The sequence below is a fragment of the Conger conger genome, chromosome 3, assembly GCF_963514075.1.
Source record: "Conger conger chromosome 3, fConCon1.1, whole genome shotgun sequence".
Taxonomy (NCBI): domain Eukaryota; kingdom Metazoa; phylum Chordata; class Actinopteri; order Anguilliformes; family Congridae; genus Conger; species Conger conger.
Genome location: NC_083762.1, coordinates 40,270,213 through 40,283,570, shown reverse-complemented (window position 1 = coordinate 40,283,570; position 13,358 = coordinate 40,270,213). Strand labels below are relative to the sequence as shown.

At 41.7% G+C, this 13,358-nt stretch overlaps 1 protein-coding gene across 2 annotated transcripts in view; it reads right to left on the bottom strand.

Annotated features, from left to right (window-relative positions):
• The window catches only part of LOC133125038 (sodium-driven chloride bicarbonate exchanger-like), a 98,049-nt gene that overhangs the window by 83,656 nt on the left and 1,035 nt on the right, over positions 1-13,358 (bottom strand). For both annotated transcript variants that reach the window (XM_061236732.1, XM_061236731.1), the window contains exon 2: positions 10,521-10,550. In XM_061236732.1, coding sequence (XP_061092716.1) covers positions 10,521-10,550 — 30 coding nt within the window. The remainder of the gene's footprint in view (positions 1-10,520; positions 10,551-13,358) is intronic.

Genomic DNA, 13,358 nt, shown 5'->3' with positions numbered 1-13,358 from the left:
CTCTGTTGATTATTTTATTGATTGGTCGATTAATCTAACCAATTAATTTACTGGTGGGGGGGCAATTGATTTAATTTGCAGTTGAACATTTCAAAATGTGTTGACATTGACGTTTTTGACATGCGATACTACTATCTTTACATCACTTGGGTAGTTGCCTCTCTGACACCGCCTGTTGAAGACCCAGAGTAAACAATCTTTATTTTACAGTTGCATAATTTTTCAGGATAAGAAGTCAATTCTAGTAAGCAAAATACAGTATTTTACGTCATGAGATCCATAATATCATTTCGTTTACATGCGTCCTTTTGGAGTCTCTAAATGTCCTTTTTGGAAAACTACCAAATTTAGAAAAACCTATACAGAATGCTAATTTTTGGAGACATTGTCTTCAATTTCAAAAGGGGATATGTTTTGGCTGTGCACCAGGCACTGCCACAATAATCTACATCCACTCAAAAGCAGAATTTTTTTTTCAGTAAGAAAAAATCTTCCACTTCCACTGTTTGAGCTTCTGTAATTCTGACTTGGAAAACTAACCCAAAAGTTTTACCTTTCAGAAAACACCAGGATTATGCCTGTAGTCAAAAGGGTTCAAGAATAGTAACCATTTTATGTTGGGTTTGTAATTCTCAGGCTTGTTTCAAGAAAAGGGGTGATACTTAAGGGGTTGAAGAAGTTTAGGACATTGCTGGAAGACAATAACAGTTTGGAGAAATAGCTTTGTCTCATTTCACATTTTGGCATGGTCGGACATGGTCTGTCATAAACAATCAATGCATTAACACATTAAACAATATAACAGAAAAGCACAGAATCCTACTATACATCCCATCAATGTACAGTCAAGATTTTTGACTCTCAACAAGTCTGCAGTTTGAATGACGCTTCATTTGAGGTTTGATGAGGGTTCAATCACTCTAAACTTCAAAATGACAACATTCAATTATTGATGCATTGTCTTACACATTACAATGTGATAAATCTCAACAATGACACCGAATTGTCATTCTTCTTTTGCACCTCAAGTGGTAATGATTTAATGATTATCTCAGACTGCCACAATTAAATGAATGATTGTTACTTACAGAAAGGTTCTATAGACCCCCTGGTGGTGGAGCGCTGAAGTACATTGAAATGAAAACCTGAAATCTTTACCCGTTCTGGTGAAACTAGATAGTTTAGAATACAGAACTGCACGCTGTTACAGCTTTGTGAGACACGATTTCTCAAGGGCCCTGAGAACCAGGTTAAAGGCAAGTACTAGAACCATGAGGCCACGGTTTTAAAGGTTTAAATGGTTTAAAGGATTAATGGTTTGTCATAGACGAAGCAAAGGTCAGTGTTACGATTCCAATTATGGTTGTGATTATAGCAAATCTGATTCAGGCCATTTAAATGCTCTCAACTCAGCCGAATTTCACCACATGCCCAAATGCCCTTATCTGTCCTTGATACAAAGAGCTGAAGCCTCAGAAGTAATGATTGCAAAGAGCTGCTACTTTTCCATCTGGCTAGCAGACTTGAGAATGTAAAACGCTGCAGTCCTCTGAGCTGTCAAGACTCCAGCTTCTGCTCTCAGCAAGTATAAAATGTAAGCGCTAGGAGGGAGAGCTTAATTGGGGCCTCAATTTTAATAGAATCGTGTTACTCACACATTTTGACACCCCGACAGGCCAACAGCCTTGGCCTGGCCCTGGGGTGATAGCGTCAATAACTACAAGATGAAGCTTAAGATTGAAATACAAGGGACTGTGTGTTCATGGCAACTTCATTAACTCGAAACTGTTATTACAGGAGCACAGGTTTGAGGGGAATTGGCAATCCGGGTCTCTATTTTCAGAAAGGCTGTTAACAAGTAAAATACACAGGCCATACATATACAGTAAGAAGTAGAAGGATCTTGTTTCAATGCCAATATACTGACCATACTGATCCCATGGATTAGTGAAAACTATTATGATTTACTGTATGCACCTCTGCTTTCAATTTAATGGCAAAAGTAAGAAAGAGTGCAATTTCCAAACCTACAGTACCTGTATTGTCAAATCCTGGTATACAAGATTCATAATATGTAAAGTGCATAGCAAAAAAAAAATTGAGATACGCACATCGCCTATAAGTAAAGTAGAGGCTGTACACCCAAACTCAATATAATTATTTATTAGTATGTATCAAACAATTTTTCGACCCATAGTGGATCTGGTCAAAACAAAAGTAACCATTTCCCTACCCATATACATAGATTCATCTGTCTAATCGGTCACCTGGTCTAGATCACCTTATTTCTGACCATTAACTACTTTAACTCTGTGAAATATTTTGTACACCATTATTCAGTATTTTGTAACATTACTGATATCATCACATCTAACATCAGCCATCAATATGTATAGGCACATGCTATAAATCTTAAAACAGTAGCATACAGACCAATTCTCCACCATCTACAGTACATGACTAAATTAATTTTTTGATTCAATCCCTTAGGGTGTAATGCCTGCAAGGTGTATATATGGTCATTTAGCAGTAGATTGTCTATATTGGACATGGACATTTGATGAAATAGATAACATTATTTTGTGTAGGCCTACATGTGATAGTCCCATTGATTTTGATGGGTCTTCCTGTATGTGGGTGATTATAGGCAGTACATCTGAAGGTAAAATTACACCGTGTACATGACGCACACCTGTAATTGCCCTCTGGAAGATCATATTGAAATAGATTTTTTGGATTGGGGGTAAGTTTGACTACCATTTGTTTTATGTTGTGCACATAGACCCAAGGCAGAGACTGGCAGTGAGAGAGCTGAGAGAGCAGGTTGCTGAGGTGGCACGTCAGCACGCAATAACATCGCGACCGCTCGCGCGTTTATAGGTTTACATTATCTCTGCTCGGTTCAGCTTAACGAGTCACACCGCAGCGTATGGCGAACGACCTCAGCTCAGTGTGAGAAACGCCGCAGCACGGCAAGGGACACGGCAAGAACCGCAAGCTGGAATCTCTTCAGCCGTGGCAGATGTCACACGGACATCTCATTACTCTTGTTAATAAAAGCTCTGCCGTGAACGTCGTCCTCTGCTGTCGTGCCTCGCCACGCAACGTGACCAGCCTTTAGCGCGATGTGTCTGATTGCCGCTCTGAGGAGAAATAAAGCCAAGATCATAGTGATTGCACGGGCGCTACACGCAGCCTGCTGTCTGTCGCGCCCAGATTAGACCCAACACCCACTCACCAGAAATCACAGTTCAGGCTCTGGGCATGCCTTCATTTCACTGGAACTACGAGCTCCTCTTCATTGGAATTAAACATAGTGTTTTTGAAAAAAACCTTTCTATTTCTGAAATACTTGACTGAGACAACAAGAAGCATGCTCTGTGAAAAGCAGGCCACCATCTGGGTCAACCAACATATGGGCCATTTCCACAATTATACGCTAGTCTAGACCAGGGGTCGGCAACCCTGGTCCTGGAGAGCCGCAGGGTGTGCTGGCTTTCGTTGTTGCTTGGCATTAATTGATCAATGAAAGCCGTTGATTACACAGTTAACTCACCTCACCTGGTTTCTTGGGTCTGAGTCGCTTGCTTATTTTAAGGTGGAGACGAAAGCCAGCACACCCTGTGGCTCTCCAGGACCAAGGTTGCCGACCCCTGGTCTAGACTGTACAACTGAGTCAACCCATTGTCTTATCTCATCTCAATATCTCTCTGCATTGAGATTGCCTCCGCCTTTTTTTTCCAGTGATGGAGATGCCGCCCCCCACACCATCACACTGCCTCCACCAAAAGGTGTTACTCTATCGGTGCAGCAATCAGCATAGCAAGGATTTGACAAATATTTAATGAGCGCAACCCACATACTCAGCTGTGCTGCTCATCCCACAAATGCATGTTCCTTACATGTGGGGCGACATGGCTCAGGCTGTAAGAGCAGTCGTCTGGCAGTCGGAGGGTTGCCGGTTCGATCCCCGGCCTGGGCTGTGTCAAAGTGTCCCTGAGCAAGACACCTAACCCCCAAATGCTCCTGACGAGCTGGTCGGCGCCTTGCATGGCAGCCAACCGCCGTCGGTGTGTGAGTGTGTGTATGAATGGGTGAATGAGAAGCATCAATTGTACAGCGCTTTGGATAAAGGCGCTATATAAATTCCAACCATTTACCATTTACCTTACAAATGGGGCACCATTTAAAAGGGAAATAAACAGGCTTTCCAACGGTATAAAATGTATTGCCAAGAAGCATTGTTGAAACAGTGGTCCCAAATGTCCACTGATGCTTTTAACATAACATATGGCAGAGAGGGAAAAAAAGGTTCTTCATAGTTGTCCAACAATGCTGACTCAGAAGGCAGATCGGTGGCCTGAACCTAAAAGAGAATCTGTCTGGTAGAACAGATGCGAGTCCTTATAATGCCAAATATAGAACTGGTATAGAAGTGACATTATTATTTACTGAAGAAGTACAGAGAAAGAGCCATTTTATGAAATGGGGAGGGAAACCTCTCAGAAGAAGAAGAACAGGACGTCCAATAAGAGTGGCACAGACAGGGTCTGGCTCTAATCTCACAGAACAGCACGCACAGCGTACACACAGGACTGTAATTACGGGGGTTGCTGAGACAGAAATGCTAAGCCCAGGTTGAGTGAAGATTGAATCCAGAACCCACTGTCTTCAATGATTCAACTGACAGAAAGCACTGAAAATGGCTTAGCTCACAAGGATAGCAGAGCTACACCTGTATGCAGACTGACCACTGGAAACAAAAGCTACACCACTGGGCCATGTGGCGGTAGTGTATTGTTTACCTAAAAGCACATCAAACGCAGGGCTGAGTGCAACAGAAGCTGCGGCAGATAAATGCAAACTAAATACAGACTTATCAAGAAGACCTGTTAATACTAGGGTAGGCAGCGATACATAAAACAGGGCGGCTGAAAGAGTGTCTCAGGCTTGAAATGTGCTTTTTCTGAACACAGGCTGAGTGCTATACTCTGTACACGATGTACCCTACCAGACACCTACAGATTGGCAGGTCTTGAGAGACACTCCTGTGTGGTTTTATTGCAGAAGAAATAGTCACTGGTGCATGCAGTAGGTGTATGTCTTAAAGGAGTGCAAAGTAGAAAAAGAAATTGTTGCGCTCAGTCGATAAAAGGTGGTGCAGGTGCGTGTAGTCAGAGCCGTTAATGAGAAAAGAGAGATGCCAGGCTCACTCTGTAAAAAGAATTGAACAAAAACAGTCTAGCAAAAATATATATTCAATAGAATAACAAACACATAGCAAAAAATTTTAAGAGTGCATGAGTGTTCGTGGTCAGCTAGGCCTTGCTTAGGTCTTTGGAGATTCCTAATAAGAGTAACTCCACCAACCCCATCCCCCCTAACCCACTACCAGTGTTTTAATCACCTGATACATGTAATGTAAACATGTAATGTGTAATGAATATACGGTAATAACCTTAAAGAGAGAAACCCTAACCCCTTCTCTGAGGTCAGAATTCTGGCTTCTGTGGCCTAATAGCTAGTAGTGAAAGTGACATATAGAAAGAGGTCAAGTTTGTGCAACAGCACCCCGGTCGCCTCGGAATCACGGTCACGGGCTATGAGACGAGATGGCTAGAAGAAGGCATGTTGTTCTCAGGATCGGCAAATCCATCGGGGCCGCCGAGGGACAGGGTCGGAAGCGGTGTATCCCCAGCTAACACTAATTGGATTAGATAGGGTACAACTGGCTACCAAATTGGGAAAAAAGATTCGGAATTCGGAAAAAAACTTTTTTTAGAAATAAAACCATGGCTTTTAATTTTGTGATTGCCATCTTATTTCAGCTCCTATGTCTAGACAAGACAAAATGCAGGTACCTGACTGAATAGAAGAGGAGGTATTGGTGAGAAGAAAAACAGCAGATATGAAACAAGAGATGTGCATTTCCTAAAGAAAATACAGTGTGATTGCAGTAAATCGGTGTAGTATTGCTACGACTGCTAATACTATATATTGTGGATATTGGCACAGCTAGCGGGGTGGTTAGGCATGACGCGAACTGTTACACCCCCTAGCTGTGCCAATATCCACGATTTACCACAGGTTCGAGTTCCATACGGCTTTTATACAACGGTTACCACTTTTATCTTTCAAAATCCCACAAAAGAAAGACAGAACAAACTTTAAATGAAGTATTTTTAATGGTAGCTACTATGTTTTATGGAAACGTATTCTTCCACTGAACAGTAGGCTAGTGTATTGGTTGCTAAGCAACAGTACTGCTAATGTTCGATAGCAATAATGCATCCCCACTGCACTAGTTAAGCACCATTAATGTTCGGTGCACAAGATGAAAAAAAATTTAATTCTTTTAAAATTTCGAACTCATACGAATAAATATATATCAAATTCTTATAAGGTAACCTATGTTGTTTTTACATGCAAATCATAACATAAGCGGCCAAAATAAGAGAGGAACTGGCAGGTATTTGCAGATAAATTAAATTCGCAATTAGGCTACAATTAAACATCCCACTCCCACTTATCCTGAACAGGGTCGTGGGGGGCTGGAGCCTATCCCAGCATACATTGGCCAGTCCATCGCAGGGCACACACCCCATTCACTCACACACACATACCCACGGGCAATTTAGACTTTCCACTCAGCCTAACCTGCATGTCTTTGGTCTGTGGGAGGAAACCAGATCCACGCAAACACAGGGAGAACATGCAAACTCCACACAGAGAGGCCCCGGCTGACCGGGATTCGAACCCAGGACCTCCTTGCTGTGAGGCGGCAGTGCTACCCACTGCACCATCCGTGCCGCCACCCAATTAGACATTAAATTATATACATTACATTACATTACATTATTGGCATTTGGCAGACGCTCTTATCCAGAGCGACGTACAACAAAGTGCATACCCATAACCAGGGATAAGTTCGCTGAAAGACCCTAGAGGGAAGTACAATTTCAATTGCTACCTGTACAACAAAGATAAGGACGAGGGCCTTTTTTTTTTCTTTTTTTCTTTTTGAGAACAAAGAAACAAACAAACAGAGCAAAAGTGACCAAAGTTAACTATCCAAACACTGCTTACCTAGCCAACTAAGAATACCGATACACAAAGCAAGTCACAGAGACAACAATTAAGTTTCACAGGGAGGTAGGGAGGGATGGGGAGAGGTGCTGCTTGAAGAGGTGTGTCTTCAGCTTGCGCTTGAAGGTGGGGAGATATTCTACAGTTCTGACCTCAACGGGGAGTTTGTTCCACCACCGTGGAGCCAGAACAGACAGTAGTCGTGAGCGTGATGTGGAGGTTCGGAGAGGGGGAGGTGCCAAGCGGCCTGTGGAGGCTGAACGAAGAGGTCTGGCAGGGGTGTAGGGTCTGATGATTTTTTTGTAGATAAGCTGGGGAAGACCCTTTTACTGCTTGGAAGGCTAGCACCAATGTTTTGAATTTGATGCGAGCCATGACAGGCAGCCAGTGGAGGGAAGTAAGCAGAGTGTGTATGAATGGGTGAATGAGAAGCATCAATTGCACAGTGCTATGTATATATAGTCCATGCATATAGTATGACTAAACTCTAACTTAACTGTGGTTTATCAAACCTGAGTTCAATTTCTCTAGCCACACCCAGGCCTGATTACTGCCATACCTGTTCTCAATCAAGAAATCACTTAAATAGGACCTGCCTGACAAAGTGAAGTAGACCAAATGATCCTCAAAAGCTAGACATCATGCCGAGATCTAAAGAAATTCAGGAACAAATGAGAAAGAAAGTAATTGAGATCTATCAGTCTGGAAAAGGTTATAAAGCCATTTATAAAGCTTTGGGACCCCAGCGAACCACAGTGAGAGCCATTATCCACAAATGGCGAAAAACATGGAACAGTGGTGTTCCCAGGAGTGGCTGGCCGACCAAAATTACCCCAAGAGCGCAGCGACGACTCATCCAAGAGGTCACAAAAGACCCCACAACAACATCCAAAGAACTGCAGGCCTCACTTGCGTCAGTTAAGGTCAGTGTTCATGACTCCACCATAAGAAAGAGGCTGGGCAAAAATGGCCTGCATGGCAGAGTTCCAAGACAAAAACCACTGCTGAGCAAAAAGAACATTAAGGCTCATCTCAATTTTGCCAGAAAACATCTTGATGATCCCCAAGACTTTTGGGAAAATACTCTGTGGTCGGACGAGACAAAAGTTGAACTTTTTGGAAGGTGTGTGTCCCATTACATCTGGCGTAAAAGTAACACTGCATTTCAGAAAAAGAACATCATACCAACAGTAAAATATGGTGGTGGTAGTGTGATGGTCTGGGGCTGTTTTGCTGCTTCAGGACCTGGAAGACTTGCCGTGATAAATGGAACCATGAATTCTGCTGTCTACCAAAAAATCCTGAAGGAGAATGTCTGGCCATCTGTTCGTGACCTCAAGCTGAAACGAACTTGGGTTCTGCAGCAGGACAATGATCCAAAACACACCAGCAAGTCCACCTCTGAATGGCTGAAGAAAAACAAAATGAAGACTTTGGAGTGGCCTAGTCAAAGTCCTGACCTGAATCCTATTGAGATGCTGTGGCATGACCTTAAAAAGGCGGTTCATGCTCAAACCCTCCAATGTGGCTGAATTACAACAATTCTGCAAAGATGAGTGGGCCAAAATTCCTCCACAGCGCTGTAAGAGACTCATTGCAAGTTATCGCAAACGCTTGATTGCATGGTTGCTGCTAAGGGTGGCCCAACCAGTTATTAGGTTTAGGGGGCAATCACTTTTTCACACAGGGCCATGTAGGTTTGGATTTTTTTTCTCCCTTAATAATAAAAACCTTCATTTAAAAACTGCATTTTGTGTTTACTTGTGTTGTCTTTGAATAATATTTAAATTTGTTTGATGATCTGAAACATTTAAGTGTGACAAACATGCAAAAAAATAAGAAATCAGGAACACTTTTTCACACCACTGTAACTATTTTGTTACTACCTTGCAGCATTCCTATAAAGATGACTGCTAACCTAGGATGTTTGTTACCCATGATCTCCCCCTGCAAAAACAAGTCTCTAGATATTTTCTTTTTAATCCACACTGTCCCTAATGATAGATTCCAAGATTCGACATGAAATTGTTGAACTCAGTCCCATAGTTTCCTGGATCAGTATGGTACCCATTCTGACATTATATTATCTTGCTTCCAATCTTTTGACATTTGTTCAGTTTTTAGTGATGTAAATACCTGTCAAAGGTTTATAAATAATCTCCCCTCTGTTTTAAGCACCAGGGACAATGAGATGATATCAGTAACATTTTATTAGAAAAATTTGTGCAGCATTTGGAGTAGGCTCAAAGCAAGTGCGTGTATAAAACCTAACAAATATTCCACAGCTCGATCAGCTAAAACATACGACATGTGGGAGTTCATTGCAGCATCACAAAGGCACTGGCATGAGTAGATATGTAATGTACCTGTTGGTTACCAATGTACTGTCATAAATACATGTTCTGTTCTCCTAGTATTTTATCATAATTATTCTCCAGTTTAAAGCATTTTCTTAAACAACTGTGAAAAACAATATACAGGCATTTTTAAAACCAGTAGCCAAGTTGTACCCACAGAAATGAGAAACAGTAGAGACACCAGTCTCCAACAGACAATGGCTTACTTGCATTCCGAACAATTTAACACACAGACCATTAATTGAAGCCTGTTTATGGTATATTCCAATAAAGCCTGCCGTAATTCTCAGTCATTGCATTTCTTATGACTTAGCAATGCTCCAAAGCATTCTGGCATTCTTGGCATATTTGTAAACTTCTCCTTGGTATCATCAATATCTTTCTTATAAAGCAAAGAAAAACTCTTTGCTTATTTTTAATGCACTAAATCTCTCCCTCCTTTCAAAATATTGAATAAAGTATTGGATTACTCTTTGCAAAGTGGATAATTTGTAATTAAAAAAGCATTTCAGTAGGGATGCACAATTTGATAATTCTGGGCAGATATCCAAAATCAACATTTTACTTCCCATAGAGAATGATGCTGATACCACCCTGTCTTACATTATAGCTTTAAAAGGATACTGCAAACAAGCTGCAAAGCATGCTATGTCTTTGAATTTCACAAATGGTATAGTGTCTGTGGCCAGGTGTCCATAATTGTAGATTGACTCCAATGATTTCCCCCCTCAGCCTAAACATTAATCAAATTAAACATATAGGGCCATATAAAGCACATTACAGAAAGTGAAATGTTAGGTGATGGGACTGATTAAAAGTCCTGAAATAGGAATATGTGACATTTATTCTTAATGGTGTGTACTACTGAGAGGGTCATTGTGGTCAATTGGAAATTCAATAAAAGACTAGATGTGATTACATGATCTACAGTTAAAATCCAAGACATGTTATCTAAATAGCCAGTGGTGTACATTTCAAATGTATGTCAGGTGATCCAAAATTCCAGTGTGATTGTTTTAATGTTTTATTTGTGTACTTTTATTTGAATAGGAAAAAAAGGCCAAAGCTCAAACTCACCACATTTCTACCCACCCCAGGAGAGAGTACCTGAAAATAGAACAACATGGTCAAAACATGGTCAATAACGGTTTCTTATTCAAATACAGTATACTGTATATAACCATTTAATTAGGTATGCAGATTCTGGTCCTGACACAGCCCTAGTGGAGACTGGCATTCAATGATTCATGAGCAAAAAATATATATATTTTCTTCATGCAGTGTCAGGCTGAGTGTGGGAGAAGCAGCGATTACTCATCACTTTGCATAACTTTGCAGAACCCAGAGAATTACACAGAGCATTATATTACACTGCATTAAGCCCTAGAATGGAGCAGTCTTTCCTGCCTCTCAATCAGTATGCTAGGATGTGTCTGACGGTTTTAACCAAAATCTTCTTTTCTGTCAAGCAAACGGATAATGAATCTCTGAGGAAGTGATTAGAGCCGTGTCATCATCAGTGGTCAAACACCAAGCTGATATTCTAACTCTGGTTTGAGCTGGTTGGTAGAATGTGGTCTCATCCATGCAGCTATAGTGCTCGCTAACGTGCTAAATCAGATCTGACTGCTGAAACGTGTGAAGATGCTTGGTTTTCCCCTGAAGGTGCTTTCAGGTCATCCATCTCTCATTTTCTTGCGGTGTAATAAGCAGCATGTGTCTTCTGTGTTTATTTGAGCCTGTGAAAAGTATTTTCAGGACTTATTGCTTCAACATTGTTCTCATTGCATTAGCCACATGTGTCGTATAATTAAGGAGACAACTGGTCCCCAGAAGCACAACAGTGTTGCTTCTCTCTATCATCAGCACACAATTAATGAGAAACATTAGCCATGAGAAGACCAGCTGGACCTCACTGAGTATTTATGATGATGACAAATAAAAATCTTTTTTTGGTTTTTGCCCACAGAACTGCTGCACACTGGATGTTTTTTGTTTTTCGAATTACAAATGTCTGCAAACTCTAGAGACTGTTGTGCATGAAAATCCCAGGAGATCAGCAGTTTCTGAGATACTGAAACCACCCTGTCTGGCACCAACAATCATTCCATGGTCAAAGTCACTTAGGTCACATTTCTTCCCCATTCTGACATTTGGTCTGAAAAAGAGCTGAACCTCTGGACCACATCTGCATGCTTTTATGCATTTAGCTAAATATTTGCATAACAAGCTGGTGTACATCTAATAAAGTGATCACTGAGTGTATATTTAACAGAAAATACAGAGCGGCTTCCTCCACTACATATAATAGTATTTTCCCACTCTACTTTTGTAAAGCCTACTATCACAATTCTTCCATCCTTCCAAGTTAAAGCTGTGTCCTCCCAACAAAAGTTGTTACCAAAATTGTCAATGACATTACAACCATCAGTCTAGCATGGTGGAGTATGAGTGCAAGTTCGGGGTTGTTGAGTTGTTTTTTATTGAAGACATCATGAATTGCTGAAGGCGGCACGGATGGTGCAGTGGGTAGCACTGCCGCCTCACAGCAAGGAGGTCCTGGGTTCGAATCCCCGTCGGCCGGGGCCTCTCTGTGTGGAGTTTGCATGTTCTCCCCGTGTCTGCGTGGGTTTCCTCTGGGTACTCCGGTTTCCTCCCACAGTCCAAAGACATGCACGTTAGGCTGATTGGAGAGTCTAAATTGTCCATAGGTATGAGTGTGTGAGTGAATGGTGTGTGTGCCCTGTGATAGACTGGCGACCTGTCCAGGGTGTATTCCTGCCTTTCGCCCAATGTATGCTGGGATAGGCTCCAGCCCCCCTGCGACCCTGATCAGGATAAGCGGGTTCAGATAATGGATGGATGGATGGATGAATTGCTGATAAATACAAACAAATGTTAACATATCATGCAATATCCCTGATTTATTGGGAGAAAATTCATTATCCAGCAAGATAATGACTCCAAACATGCTAAAAAGGTCAAGCTGCTGGTGTTCTGGCCACCCTAAAGTACAGACCTCCGCATCTTTTAATGTGTTTGGAATCACTTGGATCAAGAGAAGCAGATCATGTAACCAACTTCTATGATTGAACTTTGGAGGTGTTTACAAGAAACATCCCTGCATATTTCTTTGAAAAAGAAATTCCCCGGTACTGTACACTGAAGCAATTCCGGTCAAGTACATTATTCAAGGGTACAACAGCAGCATCCATCATGGGAATAAAACTGGCAAGCTTTTGGTCACAAGCCCTGGCCCAGTTTTCCTTATCCTGAAACTACATTCCCACCTTCATAAGAAATGCTAATTCCTTTGTTGTACAACAAGTCTGCATTTTAAGCAGTCCTTGAAATTTGTAACATTCCACCATTCTTTTCACTCACAAACCACTGTAGGCAGTAAGTGCCCCATGTACAGTATAGCACAGTACAATACAGCACAGCCTCTATGAGCAATTACCTGTATCGAACAGTTACATGCTCAGAACCAGAAAGTAGACCATTAACCCCTGCAGAACTGATCCATTCCATCCCAACAACATGTGCCAAGCTGCTTGTGGCACAGCAGGTACTGGCAGTCTAGTTTGTGGCCCTCTCTGTATGAGAGAGCGAGATGGAGGGAGAGTGAGACATCCAGGCTTTGTCACAGATGCTCTATGAGCCCAAAAGAGCAGGGGAAACACCGGCATCTATCCGCAAGGCCACTATGCTCTCTTAAATACATATTTTTTTATCCAGTGGAGGCATGAAACAAGTTGCAAGAACAGTATCCTAAGTTACAGCCTCTTTATGGAAGGGGAGAGGCCACTAGGTGACACAGGTCATACTGGGAGGTTCACAGAATTTGGATAACCTCATGCCTATGTTCAGAATTCTGCCAAGCATACAAGATTAAGTTAAGCCCCAACACAAGTG